The 20,369-nt window shown below is 44.6% G+C and overlaps 1 protein-coding gene across 1 annotated transcript in view; it reads right to left on the reverse strand.

The window, feature by feature from the left end:
• Positions 1 to 2,046: 2,046 nt before the first annotated feature.
• The window catches only part of WDR93 (WD repeat domain 93), a 29,988-nt gene continuing 11,665 nt past the window's right edge, over positions 2,047 to 20,369 (reverse strand). The window contains exons 9-18 of the mRNA XM_028706811.2: positions 19,452 to 19,635; positions 18,057 to 18,127; positions 17,707 to 17,793; positions 15,738 to 15,869; positions 14,679 to 14,886; positions 13,786 to 13,846; positions 12,870 to 13,026; positions 9,388 to 9,541; positions 7,034 to 7,153; positions 2,047 to 5,752 (exon numbers count right to left, since the gene is read on the reverse strand). Coding sequence (XP_028562644.2) covers positions 5,734 to 5,752; positions 7,034 to 7,153; positions 9,388 to 9,541; positions 12,870 to 13,026; positions 13,786 to 13,846; positions 14,679 to 14,886; positions 15,738 to 15,869; positions 17,707 to 17,793; positions 18,057 to 18,127; positions 19,452 to 19,635 — 1,193 coding nt within the window. The 3' untranslated portion in view covers positions 2,047 to 5,733. The remainder of the gene's footprint in view (positions 5,753 to 7,033; positions 7,154 to 9,387; positions 9,542 to 12,869; positions 13,027 to 13,785; positions 13,847 to 14,678; positions 14,887 to 15,737; positions 15,870 to 17,706; positions 17,794 to 18,056; positions 18,128 to 19,451; positions 19,636 to 20,369) is intronic.

Genomic DNA, 20,369 nt, shown 5'->3' on the forward strand with positions numbered 1-20,369 from the left:
GGCTAAGTTCATGAAGATTTCAGAAGGTTTTGCTGATTTTCACAGCCTTTTTAAAAGGATAATCGTGACAAAGGCAAAGTTAGAAGCTTGTTAGCAGTCTTGCTGATTCTCAAGACCCTATTTGCTTTCGATGTGGCAAAATGATGTTAGGGCAGGGGTAGGGAAATTTGGTCTTTCGGATGATGTAAGATCTAGCTCAGCGACAACTGGGGGGCTAAAGGTTTCCAACACCTGTCTTAGGGGGACACTTGCAGAGAACAGGCAGGTTTGCGGGAAGCCCCTCAAAGCCCTTCCCTCACCCGGGTTCTCCATGGCAAGTCCTCCCCACAGCTGCTTTTCCTACCAACCCAGGGAACTCATTTGGCAAGTAAAGTTTGACAAAGCTCTAATTTGGTTTGCTATCCCCTTGCAGGCAATTACATGGCTTTAACAAGGAAAAACCTCAGTAAATATTATGCCACAGTGAGATGTGTTACTGAGAAGCTTGGTTCGGCTAGAACTCTGCACGTCCCCTGGAGTTATGTAGCTATTTTGGCTGCGATCTGAGCAATTAGTGTGGTGCCACTGCAAAGCAACAAAGCAGCATTTGTCTAAGCTGGAAAATCTCCTTTAGCAGCTAGGAATGGGATTGCACAGCAACATCAGTTGAAATGTGTGTGTGTGTGTGTGTATGTGTGTATATATATATATATATATAGCCCAATTACACCCTGGAACTCTGCCATATTTAATGAAAGTACTTACCTCTCTTGGAGTATGGATTAACTCTGGCAAGAACAAGAGGCTTCCTTCCAGCAAACATCTTCCACTAGCAATCATATGGAGTCTAAATTTCCATTTTCTGGGCTAACGTCACCACTTTTCTTCAACGTGGGGAACTTTGGATCAGTGTCCTAATTAGCTAAGGAACCATCCATGACCATTCAGTTATTCTGTGTTGTTATGCTTGCTGACAGTTTACCTGTGTCCATGGGCCAATGTCTCTTCCAGCCATATCGCCAACATTATTATCTATTGTCTTAGTTCTAATGCCCGTCAGGAAGATTCTTTCCTATAAATGAGCAGCTCAGGGATGCCCCAAAATGTGCACTGCATGAGTTTAATGCTTGCTAGGCTGCTCCATGTTTTCCTTCAAGCCTGCTTTACTCCATGGATGACTCTCTCCCCCCCCCCCAATAATCTTTATTAGTTTTCCGGTTACATACTCCACATACACATAATGTGTTGCATTTTACACATTCTGACTTCCCTCCTTCCTTCTTCTGGTTTTTTATATCACATATAATTTTAGCGCATTATTTTCATCCATTTTGTATATTGATATTCATTTTCCATATTTATCCATAGTATATCCATAAACAAATAAATCCTCCTGTTTATACAATTCTTGTTGTCTGTCTGTAATCATTTACAACTACTGTTAGTTATATTAATCTCCTTATACATTTTGCTTATTATTTTCATTATCCATCACTTTTCTTAATCTTTCCCGTTATGAGGTTTATTTCCAATTCTACTGGTTTCACTATTTCACCTTATCTTTCCTATATACGACATAAATTTTTCCCATTCTTTTTCAAATGTTCCCTCGTCCTGTTGTCTAATTTTCCCAGTTAATTTGGCTATTTCTGCATATTCCATTACCTTCTGTCGCCATTCTTCTACTGTTGGTATTTGCTGTTATTTCCAGACCTGGGCTAGCAATAACCTTACTGCCGTTGCTGCATATAAAAACAATTTCTGGTCGTTCTTGACTCCATGGATGACTCCCTTTAACTTAGCCAAATCCCTTCTCCTTGCCTCTCAGGTACGGTTATTTTCTTCCAATTAGTCGGGGCCCATGCAGAAATTACAAGCCTGGAAAGCTCTTTGGGTTTCTGAACCACATTAAAAAGGCTTTGAAGGAACCTAGAACAGGAATCTGGTTATGGCTCAGGGCCAACCTATTCCTGGTCGCTTCATCCTGGCCTAAGCCTGTATATTTCTTTCTGAAAACAGAGGCAGCTGGTGCTGATTCTCTCTGCTGGAGGAACCAGCCACCCAATCAATTGAATTGCTGGCAAGAATCTATATATAGCCTCAACCTTGCACCCACAGATCATGGTGAAATTTTGGGAAAGGCTTCTTTTTGCACTCCCTTCCTGGTAATCATTAGCATCTCGCTTCTCTCTCCTATGCTTACTTATCTCATTCTCAAAATGTTGCTGTCTTTCAATCCTTGCATTATCCAAACCAACATCTGCATTCAAGCACTGAGTGCTGGTTCTGCAGAATCGATCTCACTGCACATGCAGCAATTCTCCATCCTCCAATTGTTTCTATCACTACATTAGTAACTGTTCCAAGTATAAGTATACGGGTCACACACCTGGTTTTGGGTAGCCTGTACAATAGCTTGCAACAACCAGCCATCTCCCTGTTTTATGCTGCTGTACTGGCACTTCAAGCTTCAAAGCTGTTTTATACAAAATGACAGACAATGAGTAACTAAATATTTTATTTGTATTTATCTCGACATTTGTTGATTCTTGCCAAATCCTTCAAGTAATCAAGACAGTATTGGTAATTCTAAATTAATACTAACATAGTGCAATAGCCACTGTGGCGTGAAACTGTCTCCAAATTCAAGATCTCCAAACATGATGTAATATGGGTTCGTGTTTTCGTGTGTACAGAGAAACATTAAATCAGTTAACAAAGGTTTCCTAATCATGAACACTAAAATCCTACTCTGCAGGTCTTTTAGACTGGCAATTACAGGAATGCCCTTTAAAAAGTATCTCATCAATCATTTCTGCAGTGCTTCGTAACTGCCAGAGGACCTTCTTGGGAGGTAGAACACAATTTAGAATGACTTTAGCTTTTACACTTGTCTCATGACAATAAAGGAAAATAACCCTATGTTCTAGCAGTACACGGAAGCAACTACTATAACAATGCGCTATCCAAATGAAAACACAACCAGATTTTTCAAAAGGCTGGAATGTACAAGAAAACTATGTGTGCATCTACTAACGAAATAATTACGTTGCAAGGAGACTCCTCTATAATGTTCAGGGGGGAAATGGATTTTAAAAGTCTCTTAAATGAAGCTGCACTGAAAAAGCCAAATCACAAGGCAGGGGTTCAGATTCTGTTCCAAATAGGATGGGTGGGTTGGAGAACCTTAAATGGCAATGCTGGGATCTCAGTTTAGCTGTGCTGTTTTTTAATAACAAAAAATCCTTTCCATTTGTGTCTTGCTGACAAATGGGTGTGCGTGAGTAGTTCAGAGAATGCAAGAAGCTTGCAGTAACTGGGCTTTTGCTGCCTTTCTGCAGCAGTTCATGCAATGCAAGGTACTCTTGTTATCTCTGCGTCTGGCAGATAGTGTATTCTGTGTATATCATGGTGGAGGGACTTTGTGGAAGCATCTCTCAACTCCCTATGCTTCGACTGGCTCCATTCATGCCTGGCTGACATGAGAGTGGGAATTGGCAGTGCTTCCAAGGACACTGGGATACGGTTGGTACGGTTGCTTGTTGTGTGCTTTAGAGTACTTCTGTTTTCTCCTCACCTTCTGCGCTAGAAATGCATAGTATCCCAACGTATGTCCCCTCCAGACCATCCTCATATTGTGCATTCATGATGACTTGTGTGCATGATGGTATCAGGGAAGTTATCTGCAATTCCGCTGTCGATACTGTTTGAGAACTGCTTCATTTGCAATTAGTGCATGTCCTGTAGCTCCCTGCTAAAATCCTGTAACGTTTATGCTACAAATTTTCGGCAGCGGAGGGGTTGTCCCACTTTTGTTGCATTACAGCGCAACGAGTGTCCCTCCAGGCAGTAATAATGTGGTAACAGGGAAGCATCGCAGAATGATGCTTATAAATCCACTATTAATGATGCACCTATTATTGCATCAATGGCATGTTGCAGAACACAGCCACACACACAAAACACCTGCATCACATTGATGATGGCTGTTGGCTTGCTGTACCCATAGGACTACCAAAGCCAGGTTAATAATAATTGATTGCTACAATTATATGCTAATGTTGGGGGAGGATCTCCCGTAGGATGGAAGCCAAATTGTCCCATAAAGCGTCGCCCTAAGAGACAGCTTAACAACACACCAGAGGCCTGCGGCTTATTCACATTTCTGGATTAAACTTTTAAGATGGTTGTCAGGAGTATTTCCACATCAACACACAAGATAAATATGCTGATGGTTCGTCTGCATTTTAAGGAAGACTCCTGAATCAGCTGCCTACTTTGGCTGTGGCAATGCAGCGCTCTCTAGTGGAAAGTTATGCTGTTGACATTCTGCTCGGAAAATGCCTCTTAAACTCATAAGCGAGGTTGCCAGCTCTCAGAAGTACTACCCAACTGGATCGCTGAGACGCGGATTCAAGTTCACTAAAGCTTATTCCACAGTAGGTCTGTTAGATTTTTAAGGTGTCCTGAGCCATTTTGTGAAAGGTTATTGCAATCCCAAAGAGCAGGGTGTTTCGGAATTACAGTCCTAACCATGGTTTAGCACAATGTGAACAAACATAGAGAAGCCTTGAGATAATGTGCTTTCTCCCTCTATCCTGGATTTGAAACAAACTATGATGTGCCATTTTATCCTATTAAGTGCAAATCCTTGTTCTGAGGCTCAGACTAAATGCCAAACTCTAATATGCCTCAAACCAGGATGACAGACAGGTATGCAAAGAAAAGAATGAGTGCATCATTCCAAGGTTCCTATTCATTTGTCCGCACAAACCGTGGATTGCCATTATGTTTGAGCCACCTTGCAGCCTGTGGGACCCTGGGCCAATGAAGAGCGCTCCACTGTGATTTGGAAATACAACTACAGTGGTACCTCGGGTTACATACGCTTCAGGTTACATACACTTCAGGTTACAGACTCTGCTAACCCAGAAATAATACCTCGGGTTAAGAACTTTGCTTCAGGATGAGAACAGAAATCGCGTGGCGGCCCCGTTAGCTAAAGTGGTGCTTCAGGTTAAGAACAGTTTCAGGTTAAGAACGGATCTCCAGAACAAATTAAGTACGTAACCAGAGGTACCACTGTAACTGCCAGTGGGAAACAATTGTGACTGTATCTCCACCACTAAAAGTACCTGCAAATAGAAGCAGCACATACCACATTTTCTTGCTCCTCTGCAATTTATTTGCATGTAAGGTTCCCATATTAACAAAGTGAACATAGTGTCTTCTGTTATTTATTTGCTGTATTGTAGTAGCAGTACTGTTCATTTTTAAGATGTCAAATACTGGGAGGTGCCATGCAAGAATTAAAAAGCAATCAAACCTAGGCCCTATCTATAGGTTCAGGTTCTGAGCAGATGAGGAGGCGGTGATGGAAGAGACAGTAGACTTAGCGCACTTGCAGAGATTTCTTCAATATTCTGTAGCACCACATATTCCAGTTTCCCAGTATCTTTGCCTATGTCTCCTGTATTTTGCTCCACTTCCCCCTTGCCCTTCTCTGACATTAATTACATTTTAACAAGGTTTGCCCTTTAAGCTTGACAGTCTATTCCCGTTTTGGAACTCATTACCTATTGGGTTCAGAGCCTGAAGGCTTGTGATGGTGGATCGGGTGCTCTTTGAAAGGATCCAAAAAAAGGTTATGGGACAAAATAGCCAAGTTACGCTTGCAGCCGGAATTCCTCAAAGCGCAGAATGTAATTCATTGGCTCATCACTGAGTCCTCTGACTAGTGTGCCGGCCAATGTGTCATGGCTCTTCAGCATCCCTAGGAAAGAAGTTAGAGCAGGAAAGCAGAATTAACTGCTGATTTAATAGCCGCCATATGCAAGGCTGGGAGGGAAATGTATGCAGGCACACCCACAGTCGCTATACCATATAAGCTTTCCAGAGGTCTCTGGGCTGGAGCAAGTGCAATGCATTGGAGCTGGAAGCAAAGAAGAACCCAGAGTAGGGTTTTGCAGCTAGAAGTTGGCTGCTCTTTTAGGTACTGTGCTCACAAGGGACAGGAAATGGGTTTAGCTAGGGTTGCCATATGTCTGGAATTTCCCATACATATCTGGACACATCTTTTGTGTCTGGATTTTCATTTAATGAAATATGGCAACCCTAGTTTAGCACAACCCTTCATGGTAACCCAAGAGTTGCCAATTATCTTACAGGACTCAGCTTAAAGGTTTTGATTTTATCAGTTGAAGTCCTACACCTCTGTTTTTGGGATGTGGGTGGCACTGTGGTCTAAACCACAGAGCCTAGGGCTTGCCAATCAGAAGGTCGGCGGTTTGAATCCCCACGAAAGGGTGAGCTCCTGTTGCTTGGTCCCTGCTCCTGCCAACCTAGCAGTTCGAAAGCACATCAAAGTGCAAGTAGATAAATAGGTACCGCCCCGGCGGGAAGGTAAATGGTGTTTCCATGTGCTGCTCTGGTTCGTCAGAAGAGTCTTAGTCATGCTGGCCACATGACCCGGAAGCTGTATGCTGGCTCCCTCGGCCACTAAAGCAAGATGAGTGCCGCAACCCGAGTTGTCCATGACTAGACCTAACGGTCAGGGGTCCCTTTACCTTTACCTTATCTCTGTTTTTAAGTTTTAATGTTTCACTGTGCTTATTGTTTCAAATGGTTCTTAAATATTTAAAAAATGTGTCCCTCTAACTTCTTTTTTGTATCACTGAAGTGCTTGCCCTAAACGGCCTTGGCCCAGAATCCCTGAAGGAGCATCTCCACCCCCACCGTTCAGCCCGTACACTGAGGTCCTGCTCCAAGGGCCTTCTGGCGGTTCCTTCTCTGCAAGAAGTGAAGTTACGGGGAACCAGGCAGAGGGCATAGAGGACCATGAGACACAGACATTTTTCTAACACTAACTAGTCAATAACATCCTTCCTGGCAGGAGGCAAAAGGGTAAAAAGCTCCTCATGACGGCAAAATAACCTGCTTTAGGAAATTGCCTGGACTGGCAAAGGAAGGATAAGCAGCTGCCATTAAGATAACAGGCATGGGTTGGTGAAGGATACAGCAACACAAAATCAGCCTCTGAGAGTGACCAACTCACCTAGACTCCTCTTCCTCTACCACTTCTTGTGACTCTCCCTTTGCTAAGGATTTTGCGCAGTTCTTCAGCAGGCTCCAGCACTCGGGCATCTGTTGGCTAATTGTGGACAGCCGCTGCAAGCTGGCAACGAGACAAAGACAGAGATTCCATCTCCCTGGGCTCCTGCCTGAGCCCACTTTGCCATGCCTCATTCACTCAGTGCCAGATGGTTAAGCGATAAGGAGTTAAGTCAAAATGGTGCTCCCCAACACTGTAAGTAAGGCTTATCCTTCGTAGTTCTCCCTTTCAAGTTCTCAAAGTGATTCACATTCGTTCATTTTTATAACAGCCACATAAAAGTAAGTGGTCGGGACAAATGTAAAAACGAGACATATAAAAACTTTTATAAATAATGCAATTAATCCTCATCACCTACTCATACCATTTAAACTGGTTTTGGTTGTTTCATATTATTGTTGCATTGGTTTTAACATGCTGTCAACTACCTAGAGGACACAATTGGATAAGTAGTATAAAAGCATGAGTAAATAAAATTACTATTACTATTACTATTACTATTACTAATTCAAATTATATCTTTCCTCTCAAAGGAGACCAGGACACCAGTTTAGGCCAATTTAGCCCTCAGAATAGGGAATACTCAGTATAAGGGAAGGTTTCATGGTGCTCATCTGTGTGGATCATGTTGTACTGCCATCTGATGACATTACAAACAAATTGCACCCTGTGGAAGGCATCACAATAAATGTAGTATGCAATCTTCCCTGAAATTGGGGCTTGATACATAGTTTTTCCGAGGAGATCACAAGTCTTCTCTACTGCTGCACCCAAAGTATACAGCAGCACCTCCGCCCAAAAGCATTGAACTGTCAAGGCAGGTACTAATCTATAGGCATATGGGTGCTATTAAATCTGGAAATCTTGGGACCTGGGGTACACCCCATTGCTCCATTAACAGTGGCCACTATCCTGTGGATTGTTTATCTCATTTGCTTCCCCTGAAACATCCTGAAGCAATTAACATCAGTTTTTACATCAGCGATAAAAACGTTTATGAAAACAATTTCAAGTCCAGTGCAAAGAAAGGCTGGGATAAAGCCTCTCCTCCTCACGGAGGGGAGGTGTTGTGGGCGGGACGCGATTTCTGCGTCACGCAGGGGGCGTTATGCCCCCTGCCCCACTCACCTGGCTGGCACACCACGCCCACAGGTAACCGCCCAACCAGGGGGCGTGGTTTGCGGTTTAAGATACCGCTGCACCAGCCGTTCCGCCTCACTTTTCACCTTTTCACCGCGAGTCACCCACCCACTGCTCCCTTAGGGCTTAGGGCTTAGCTTTTCGCTTGACTTTGCTATGGACCTTTTGGTTGGTCGCCCAGGTTGCCCAGGGGGCCTGGTAGGAATTTTTCCAACTGGCATTAGGCCTTTTGGTTTTTTCGCCTACCTCGTAGCAATCGTCACAACTTTCTTGGTATTTGGCAGTTAGGCATTGGAATGTGTTGTTGGTGTGTGGAAGGGCTAGGTGTGGCCATTGCCTACCCCTTCAAATTTGGGTATTCCGTTAAAGGAATCCGGCGGTCGTGGATCCTGTCCGATGCCTGTGTGGTGGGGGGTCATGGCACGACGCTCGGTGACATCAGGGGAGAGCTTATAGTTGTATGCTAATCAACAGGCTCCACCTACTTGTGAATAAACCCCCTTTTAGGCTCACCCCTTTCCAAGTGGGTGGAGTCAATCTGTCGTGGTCCAATGCCTAAGCCAATACCTTCTCACTTGCTGTAATCAATAAAGTTGTGGCCTTTTCTTGCCCATTAACCTTATACACTGTGTCCGTGTGTCTTTATTTCACAAAGCGGGGATCGGGTCCTCGAACCACAAAACTATCCACATAAAATGCTTGCTGGGAACGGAATCTCTAAGAGGCACCCAAAAGTCAATAGAGACAGCACTTGTTGGACATGGAATGGGAGAGAGGGCAGGTGTTGTTGCCACACTATAAGCCTAAATTCCAGAACGGACAGCCGGATTATATGGTATCTGCCCTCCTGCAGACTGGTGAAGCAACTGGTTGGGTATGCGATGGGTGAGATTATATTCCAGGTATCCTGGGCCCCAAGCTGTGTGTAGATGTGCATGTCTGTATCAGCACCTTGAACTCAGCTTGAACAGAATATATGTTTTCCTTATGTCCTTGGTGCTATGCCAGAGGAGAGTCGGGATGCACCGAGTTTGTTTGAGAGTCTAACGCAGTTAGGCAGAGTGCTGATGTCTCCAGAGAACACTCCCGCTCCGGTCCCCTGTCGCAATCACATGAGCAAAAATGGCTCACCAGCTCCAGGTCTTTTCCCGACTTACCTATCTTTTAGGAAGATGTTACAGCGCTTGTCCCAGGGTAGGACTGCTATGGCTAAGGATTCGGGTTGCTCTTCAGCTTTCAGGGCGAAAGCCTCCATGAATGGGTAAGTAGTGAAGTCAAAGATGAAAATAGTTTCAGTTTGCTGCTTGACCCCTGTGGGCAGAAAGAGAACCGCTTGCTAAGAGAGAAATACACACACACACAAGTTGGGATGAGCACTGTTCTTCTCTTTCGGGGGCTCCCATGGGAGAATTTTGTTAGGAGTCGCATGCCACTAATGTGTTATTGTTTTTAAATCACATACAGTCGTACCTTGGAAGCTGAAACAGCTTAGCTCCTGAATGTTTTGGCTCCCGAACGTCGCAAACCAGGAAATGACTGTTCCGGTTTGCAAACTATTTTTGGAAACCGAACATCCGACAGGGCATCCACAGCTTCCGATTGGCTGCAGGAGCTTCCTGCTGCCAATCAGAAGCCATGCTTGAGTTTCCAAACATTTGGAAGTCGAACGGACTTCCAGAACGGATTCCATTTGACTTCCAAGGTACGACTGTATTCTCCTGTTGAAAGTAATTTGAGTCTTTGTGGTTGACAGTGACAAACAGACAAACTCACTCATTTATTGATACAATAGGCTTATCAGCTTGGCAGAGTGGTTCTTGGTTCATGCCTCTAGGTGCAAGCAACAAAGTTCAATAAATAGGACCAGGAAACTTCTAGAGAGGAGGGAAGACACGGGGAGATTCCACATTAAACAGCGGGTGTGCTGGATCACTGCAATAGGATATCTGAAAGTCCACTGCCTGCTAATTGATACATTTCTCCCTTGGAGATTCCCTCAACTAAAAGGAACCTGATAAGAACTGGAAAGAACCATGTGGGGGCGGGCGGGCTTTTTCGTGTCACTTACAAATGTGACGCTCACTTTCACTTCCCGTGAACCAAAATAGCCCAACAATCTCAAAGTGAGCACATTTTGCATACAGAAGGCCCCGGATACAATCCCTAGCACCTCCAATTGAAAGGATCATTGCAAGTCAGAGAAGACACTGCTGGACTAGATGGGTCAGGGGTTTAACGGTATATGCCACCTTCATTTGTTCAAGAGGTTACAACAGTGGGAACTGTTAATTAGCCAGGAATTAGACCAGAAAGGAAGTCGCTCAGCTTGTAAATTGCTGCATGCAAGCTTCATTGCCTCAGAAACAGGGTGGGAGGGTTTCTTGCAATTTGACTGGAAATATTATGAACTACAATCTTGCACATGCACGGCATGAGTCTTCCATCGAGAGATGGGGAACCTGTGGCCCTTGAGATGCCATTGCCCTACAATTCCCAGCAGTCCTGGCTATGGGCCATGGCTAGTTGGGGCTAATGGAAGTTCCAGCCATATGGTCAAAGGCAGCTGGAGTTGGGCTTTGTGCATGCTCATTGTTGAACCAAATTGTCCACATTTCAGCTGAAACCATTGACTTGGCAATCTAATTTCTCCTACGTGACCTGGAGGCAAGGCAATGGGGTCGCACAGGAAATTTTACATACCACAACATTCTACAATGCAGATACAAAGCAAAAAAAAAAAAAAAGTTGCAAATTTTGGAAGGGGGGTTCTGTAATTACAGACGTTTTAGCAAAAGCATCTGGTTGGCCACTGTAAGAGCTGGATCCTGAACTCAATGGGTGAATTGGCTTGATCTAGAAGGCTCACTTTACGTTCTTAAACTGATTTTTGTGAACCACCAATCAATTAAAAAATTATTCAAAAACTCCAAATTTCCGAAAGAAATGTTTCAGCAAAAGAGGACTAAAGAAAGCAAAGATTTTCAAATGCTAATTGAGAGAGAGAGAGAAAGAGATGCAAATTTAGAAGCAATTACTGTAATTTAAATAGAAATATATTGCATCATATCAGGGAAGACTCTGGGCAAGTGACCTGTGTCCTTGCTCTGTTTCCTGTTCAAGTGTTAACCACTATTGGGCAGCTTCAAAGCTCCTGCCCTCACTTCTTCTGTTTTCACCATTAACCAAACTTTAATTGGGCAGCCCTCCAAATAGAGGACTCCTTCAAGTTGAGGTCTGACCTCTGAAAAGTAGGGCGCATGGCCACCCCATCTGTCTATCAGATCTTGGCCTTCTTCCCATATGTATGTTGTGTCAGATACTAGAGATTCCTGAAGAAAACATAAGCAATCCTTTTCTTTTAAACAGAACGTAAGAAAAACAGAACGGTAGAAGTGGGGGAAGGGAAGAGGAGAGAGGGCATTTTGAATAATAATAATAATAATAATAATAATAATAATAATAATAATAATAATAATTTTATTATTTATAAACGGCCACAGACCTGTATACCTGAAGGAGCGTCTCCACCCCCATCATCCAGCCCGGACACTGAGATCCAGCACCGAGGGCCTTCTGGCGGTTCCCTGACTGCGAGAAGCGAGGTGACAGGGAACCAGGCAAAGGGCCTTCTCAGTGGTGGCGCCCACCCCATGGAACACCCTCCCATCAGATGTCAAGGAAATAAACAACTATCTGACTCTTAGAATACATCCGAAGGCAGCCCTGTTTAGGGAAGTTTTTAATGTCTGATGCTGTATTGTTTTTAATATTCGGTTGGAAGCCACCCAGAGTGGCTGGGGAAACCAAGCCAGATGGGTGGGGTATAAATAATAAATTATTATTAAATAATAATAATAATAATAATAATAATAATAATAATAATAATAATAATAATTCCCCAGCCACTCTGGGCAGCTCCCAACAGAACACTAAAAACAGAATAAAACTTCAAACACTAAAAACTTCCCTAAACAGGGCTGCTGAACATTATTATATTCTCCAGCCTCAATTCCCCCATCTTCCCAGGTCAGAGGAAGACTCAGTGGGAGGAGGCATCGCCCAAGAAGCAACTTTCCCTCTGCCCTCATAGAGTCCAGATTGCGTGGCTCTTTACTTAACTCCTCAGACTCAGTCACATAATAGGGGTTGGTGGCTGTAGAATCGGACTACAGCCCTTTTGAGAAACACTGACAAGCACCTCAGAGGTAGCAAGTTATCTGCAGGTCCAGACTAGCCACATGGCCTCAGTATGTTACTGAAACAACCGCTCTCCTTGGGCAAGTTTCAGCCAGCATCTGCCACTGCTACCTGTCCATGGTCCTGAAAGGCCATGCTTTGCCTTGCCTGTTGTAATCCTGCATAGTCTCTTTTGACTTTGCCCTATCAGATGTGGCCCTGCAATGCCAGTAAGTCTCTTGCTTCAATCCAGCATCTCCTGGATTGGGCCAAGCTAGGGCACAACAAGCAGGCATCTTAAAGAGTTTTCTGTGATGCTGCACAGAACACAATAGAAAGACATTTGCTTACCACCTGAGGCATGTTATGGGGTCTCCCCGCTTCAGAGAAGGGGCTTGAATGCCTTCAAGTGCTATTTCTGAGTTTTGAGTGCCTGCTCCCTTTTGAATCCAGGAGATCCTACCTTGGAGGAGCAAATATTGGCCCTGAGTATCCACAGAAAAAACGGGCTGCCAGGAAGTTGCCACCTTGTAGGAGGGAGGCATGATGAACTGGGAAATATAATCTTCTGTGGTGGTGTCCATCAGAATGACCGTGCCATCCCAGAAGAAAAGCAGCACCTGGAACAATGACAGTTCATCACTTATGACAGAAACCCACCTAATGAGCTGATAGTGTTTCTATAGCTACTTTATTGGATGGGATCAGCAGTGGGTCTTGGCATTTTCCCAGGTAGGTTATGATTCACATTCACAATCACAGCTGTGCAGAAGATTTATTCAGGATTTTAACAGTGCAACGAAACAGGGCCGAAGCCTACCAGTCTGGCTCTGTCCTTCCCTCAAAATCCAGAGGATGAAAGATGTAGGGCTAGGCAGAAGTACAAATCCCACTTCTGCCAAAAATGTATTAACTGATGCTGAGAAAACTCAGTTTCATGGAAAGAAAAGTAGTTCAACTCAATATAAACTGTAGACAGACGATCACTACTGTTGTTGGACTGGACAGCCCCTGTTAGGGCTATTGACCTTTTGATTTTGTGTGCTTTTAAGTATAAAAGCATAGTTTATGTGGATAGTGGGGTTTTGTTTAAGTCTGACAACTACTCTAGGCCCCACTTTAAATGTGTTATGGCTGCCCACACACTTCTTTGGGCTAGCTGTCTATACAGCAACCATACTCTACCCATAAGAAATTGTAAGTCTTAACTGAAAATTTCAATTTCATGCCCAGATACCTTAATATTGGTGTGTTAATCTAACTAAAACAGTATCTCCTCTCTCCCCCCACACCCGCCCCACACCCACTATACTGCTTTCACAATTCTGGTATTCAGAAGCTGCAGAAGACATTATGGGAGGTAATCAGAAAACACTCACTGTATCAGGTAAGGAAGAAATGGTTGCTATAGCAGTGATGGTCTGATTGGGAGTCTCAGGCCTATGAAAAAAAACCCAAGTTTGTGTTACTCTTTGTGCATTTCTTCTTTGGGCAAGTTGGGGGGAAAGCACATCAGTGAGAGCAGAGAGGTGGATTCGCAAACTATTCTGGGGAAATGGTTTGGTTTTGCTTCATATTGCAAATGAGGCCAACAGAGTGTTCTACAATGTTCAAAAGTCATTGCCTCCAGCAGACATAGCCTGATGTGTTCTTTTCTTTTCTTATCATTTTTAAACAATACAAGTCTCAGAATTCCACTTTGGTTTCATTTCTCAAAAAAAAATCCCAAAACACCCCCCCCCCAAAAAAAATTATGTTGTCAGGATTGCTGGGTGAAATCCTGCAAATACATCAGGAATTTCCTCTAAATGCTTTAAAACTCTGGGAGTGGAGGTATTCATTTTAATTAATGAGAAACTGGACTTCCACATTTCACCCAGTTCCTTGGCCTTCAGGATTATCTTGTTAGAGGTCACCTAGTTTATCTGTATCTGCTCTTACCTACTTGTGCTCTGTTTCCCTAACAATATCCCCTTGTATTCCAAATGGCCTTCCCTTGTCCCTCTGGGTGGTATTTTCCAGCCGCAACTATGAATTCCAACTCCCAATACTCTTTTGGAACCAGAGTAGTCCCAACCAACTCCAATAAAAAGAGGACTAGAAAATGAAGTACCCTCTTCTTCTGGGAAGTACAGGAGTGGAAGACAAGGTATGCATCCCTATTTGTCTTTGCAGGGCCTGGGCTAAAGAGTCCTCTCAATAGGAGAACCTCTCCCACCCTTCAAACCAGGTTCTGGGTCTGTAAACAGCCAGAATCCTGCCTCATCCGTACCCCAGCTGCTTGGTGTCAAATTCTTTGGCCCCCGATGTAATCATGTGGAGAGACCCATCTGTGCACAACACCAGAAGCTTCACTTTGGTACTCGCAAGAACTTCACTGGAGCCAGGCGCTTTCTCGCAGAGTGAGGGTAAACATGGCATGAACTGGATGCTTCGTATAACGTATCCATCAGGGAGCACAGTCACAGACAACGGGAACCCTAGGAAAGCATAAACATCACAGAGGGAGAACAGGAATGACAGCAGGATCCTCCTGCCCAAGATAAGACAGATGGTTTCTACTAGACTGGCTGATAGGTGGGTGGGTGTGACCTGACAGCATCCATTCTTCACATCTGAGAGCCACACTTACCCAATGCTTGGATTTTGCAATTTGCTACATTGGCCGGCCAGCCCACATCTATCACATGCTGTAGCATATTAGAAGATGTGTTTCTTAGTTTACATTTCTTAGTTTACCCACTTGTTTCCAGGCACAATTCAAAGTGCAAGGTTTTATTTATTTAAAGTGTTTTTTATCCTGGTCTTCAGCTAAAAAGGCTCCCAGAGTGGCTGGCTTATAGTTACATGAGATTGGTAAAAACAAGAAGGGTGCCCACCTACAGTCTAATAATCTAAAATACACAATACGAAAGGGAAAAGAAAACTAGCAAAGCCACGCGCCAATTCTTAAAGTTACATGGTAGTTATTATAGTGGCTAGCTGGAATGGAAACAGTTCAGGGAGAAGAGAAATCAAACAGAGCTGGTCTCCTATCAGAGCTGATGGAACGGCCCTGTTTTTCCCCTCACTCTACTGAAGCCTGACCTACAAATCTTTAAACAACCTGGGCCCAGAGCACTTGGAGGTTCATGCCTGTTCCCACATGGATTGGCCCAATCATTAAGATCTCTAGAGACCCTGCTCAGGGTGCCACCACCACCAGGACGTTTTTCATTGTGGTGCCTCACTTCTAGAACCCTTTTTTTAATTCACCAAGTGCCTTTGCTTATGGAACGCGAGGGAATAGCCCCATGGCAATCTCATGAAAGCTGGCAAGGAAAAAGCTCACCAATAGATTTTTCCCAAACTGTAATAGTTCCATCTTCGCAAGCAAAAGCCAGGTAACAGGAGCAATGTGTGATGGCTGAGTACGTGAGTGGAGAGGCACAGGGCCAAACCATGTCTGGTTTTGGATCAGAATCTAAAAAGGAATGAAAGAGCCTATGAATGATGGGGCCTGTAGGAAGGAAAGAGACAGTGCCTTTTGCATAGTGCTACCCTTCGTTTAGGGACGCGGGTGGCACTGTGGGTTAAACCACAGAGCCTAGGACATGTCGATCAGAAGGTCGGCGGTTCGAATCCCCGCGACGGGGATGCTCGGTCCCAGCTCCTGTTGCTCGGTCCCAGCTCCTGCCAACCTAGCAGTTCGAAAGCACGTCAAAGTGCAAGTAGATAAATAGGTACCGCTCCGTCGGGAAGGTAAACGGCGTTTCCGTGTGCTGCTCTGGTTCGCCAGAAGCGGCTTAGTCATGCTGGCCACATGACCCAGAAGATGTCTGCAGACAAACGCCAGCTCCCTCGGCCAATAAAGCGAGATGAGCGCCGCAACCCCAGAGTCGGTCACGACTCGACCTAATGGTCAGGGGTCCCTTTACCTTTACCCTTCATTTATGCACTGTTTTCCCCTTGTGCCTGAGAGCACTGGGGTGACCAGCATGCTGAATCCAGCCTCATATTGGAAAGTGAGCGAGGTCCCAACTAAAAAGGATTGGCAACTTAAGTTGACAGAATATGCAGAACTTGCAGATTGAACGTACAGAATAAGAGAGGAAGAAGAATGTACATTTAAAGAAGACTGGGAAACATTTATTGAATACAGTGGTACCTCGGGTTAAGAACTTAATTCGTTCTGGAGGTCTGTTCTTAACCTGAAACTGTTCTTAACCTGAAGCACCACTTTAGCTAATGGGGCCTCCTGCTGCTGCTGCTGCACCGCCACTGCACAATTTCTGTTCTCATCCTGAAGCAAAGTTCTTAACCCGAGGTACTATTTCTGGGTTAGCGGAGTCTGTAACCTGAAGGATATGTAACCTGAAACGTATGTAACCCGAGGTACCACTGTATATGTAAAATAACTGTATACATCTGAAAACGCTGGCAGCATTAAGATAAATTCAACAGAGTAAATAATTTTTGATGTAAAATGGAAAACTCATTTGTATGGTTATAGTAAAATATGCAGGGATGTATGATATGTAAAATGAACCATGGAAAGATAAGAAGGGAAGCCGTTGGATATTTTAAAGTTTGTAAAATGTTTATTTGGAAATGTAAAATTTAAATAAAAAAATAAAACAAAAATGTATTAAAAATTATTATAAATAAAAGAATCCAGCCTCCTATGAGTTGTTATTTGGCCCTACATCTTTTTTCACACCAAGGGGGTACCTTGCCCATCTGACTAGGTTGCCCCAGCCGCTCTGGGCGGCTTCCAAAAAAATATACAAAACACAACAGTATACCACACATTAAAAGCTTCCCAATACAAAACTGCCTTCAGATATCTATGGGAGGGCATTCCACAGGGAGGGTGCCACCACCGAGAAGGCCCTCTGCCTGGTTCCCTGTAACCTCCCTTCTCGCAATGAGGGAACCACCAGAAGGCCCTCGGAGCTGGACCTCAGTGTCCAGGCTGAATTATGGGGGTGGGGTGAGAGGTTCCTTCAAGTATACAGGGCCGAATGGCTGTTGTGGACCCTCTTACATCATGCCAAGGGTCAGAACCACATTGCCAGACAGATTAGGCTTATGCCAAAATTGGCATCTCTGACCAGCAATATTGTATCATGGGAACACTAGACATTACAGTGGAGAAAGCAACATGCGGATGGGAGCCCAGAAGTGGCAGGAGCAGGAACTCAGCTTAAAAATGCCACAGCTCTGTTGTAGATATGACCAGAAGAGTCTTTCTGGGATGGATCATGAGGAGGTTTGACAATGCACATAAAATTGCAGCTGTTACTTGCACACTGCATTACCAATTTTCTCCTTTGCCGGGCGACTGAGAAAGTAGAAGCAGAGGTTGTGGCTCCTGCTCCAGTGAACGCTGAGAGCAATGGGCATACCTGGAGAACGGGAGAAAGAGACAGTAATCAAAAAAGGGCCAGCAGGGAAGATAGGCGCTTCAGAACCCCAGCAGCTCCCCTCTCCCCAGTTCTGGGAGCAAAATGAGAAAGCCAAAAACAGGGGTGGATGGGCCATGCAAAATTCAAATCCCAGACACAAAGTTGCAGATTCCCCACCTAGTTTTGTTCAGGCTTGCCTCTCTAATTCTGCAGAAGGAACTTCCGCAGTACAATTGCATGCCTTCCCAAGAACCAGAGATTACCTGGCTCAGCTCTGAACTCGGTTCCAACAGGCAAAGTGCGGCCAGGCAAGTGAAAATGGAACATAGCATTGCTGAAATGGCGGCCGGGGGGGGGGGGGGGGGAGAGAGAGAGAGAGAAAGAGAGAATAAATCATTTTAAAACATATAGGATATATATATAAAGGTTTTTTTTTGGGGGGGGAGATAGTCAGTGACACTGGTATAAGTAATGCTTGTGCTAAACTACCACAAAAAGCAACAACAAACACTGCAATGTGACTTCCTGTTAAAGTATACATTATACTAGGGGCTGCTACCCCTGCTCACTCCACATGTCCGTCCACCTACCTGACAACCCCCACACCTGGCCACCTCCTCCTGCCTAATAATAATAATAATTTATTTATACCCTGCCCATCTGGCTGGGTTTCCCCAGCTACCCTGGGCGGCTTCCAACAAAATATTAAAAATACAATAAAACATCAGGCATTAATAACTTCCCTAAACAGGGCTGCCTTCAGATGTCGTCTAAAAGTCAGATAGTTGTTTATTTCCTTGACATCTGATGGGAGGGCGTTCCACAGGCAGGCGCCACTACTGAGAAGGCCCTCTGCCTGGTTCCCTGTAACCTCACTTCTCGCAGTGAAGAAAGCACAGAAGGCCCTTGGAGCTGGACCTCAGGTTGAACAATGGGGGGTGGAGACGCTCCTTCAGGTATACTGGGCCAAGGCTGTTTAGGGCTTTAAAAGTCAGCACCAACTCTTTGAATTGTGCTTGGAAATGTACTGGAATCCAATGTAGCTCCTTCAAGACTGGTGTTATGTGGTCTCGGAGGCCACTTCCAGTCACCAGTCTAGATGCCTTTGCAAACCCCATTCCTTTTACACCTTACCCGCCCCCTCACCTATCCCCCTCACAGCTCAACCCACCTCTCCCCACACATTTTAAAGGGGGAGGCACTTCAGAGAGTAGTTTTCTGAAGTGTCTCCCTCCCTACATTAAACTATGCTGCAGCTGCATTTAACAGAAGGGGAAGGCACTTCACAGACTGGTTTGCCATGCTGCTCTGTGAATCATCTCCCCCCGCCCCTCCGTTAAATGGCTCACATGGGCGCCTGCCGCCTGCACTTCTCACTCACCTGCATGCCGTCCCGCTGGAGCTGGTGTGGCCACCTATCAGCAGCCACGTGAACTGCAGCGTGACGACAGCCTTACATTCCTATGTATATAGAAAGAAATCAAGCCACTGATTAATAAATTGTCCCGTGAAGCCAGGGTGGGCTGGAGGTGAATCTTTCCAGATTTACTATTTCAGCAGAAATAAACTCTGTGGGTCTTGCTGCTCCCAGGAGCATAACAAGTATAGAAGATGGAAATAAATGTTAGATGTAATTCAACCCCCCCCCCCCCACTCACCAGGGTTTCTCCTCCTTGATCTCTAGCTCATCTTCTGTCTCCAGATACTGTTGGAAAGTGCTGCTAAATATTGCCTCCTGCCGCTCCCATTGGCTTTCCTTGAGCATATGGTTGTATCCCAAGCCAATCACACTGCCATCATCACTCTTCATTAAGGCTTCATAAGGATGCTTAAATGTGCTTGCTGAGTTTAAATGTATACAAGACAGTGTTAGAATCGGTCATTGGGTCCTTGCCATGAAGAATCCTTGTCTGATACGCAGCAGGAGCCAGTCACAAAGGGCTACCAGCCTAGACAGGAAACCTGTTGCAAATTTGCACATTGTATTCTCATTTTTTAGAGAGAGAATCCTCCCCTCTTAATGCCCTTTAATCAGGGAAGGAGAAACAGTAGGCATCAATTGAAATCATTCTATTTTCTTTCGGTGCACTAAATGCTGTTCAGTATAGAAGACCGGGTTCTGTAGCGATTGCAAAGTCAGACCAGCTCTGGGCTCTGATGGCCTCTGCTGGTCAATGCTGGTAGTGCTCTCCATTTCTGACAAAGGAAACACTCCCTGTAAATGGTGGAAGAGGCGCTTGAGAAAGTTGGAGGAAGCGCATGAAAAGTCTTAATATTTATGTCCCCACCTCCTGCAGGCTAAGGAGGTGCAATGAACATGCCTTGCCAAACGACACGCACACTCCGAGTTCCCATTTCATTCCAACTCCCCTTGCTATTTTATTTTTTTAGATTGTGTGCCTGGAGGCGGGGGCTTTCTTTTAAAAAAATAAATAAAACTGTACCGTTCCAAACATGCAGTACTTATCCTTTGTGTAAAGAAGGTGGACAGAGAGAACTTTTCTCCTTCTCTCACCATACTAGAACCTGCGATCAGCCCATGAAATTGAACAGTAGTAGCCCATTCAGAATGAACA

The sequence above is a fragment of the Podarcis muralis genome, chromosome 14 (assembly GCF_964188315.1).
Source record: "Podarcis muralis chromosome 14, rPodMur119.hap1.1, whole genome shotgun sequence".
NCBI lineage: Eukaryota > Metazoa > Chordata > Lepidosauria > Squamata > Lacertidae > Podarcis > Podarcis muralis.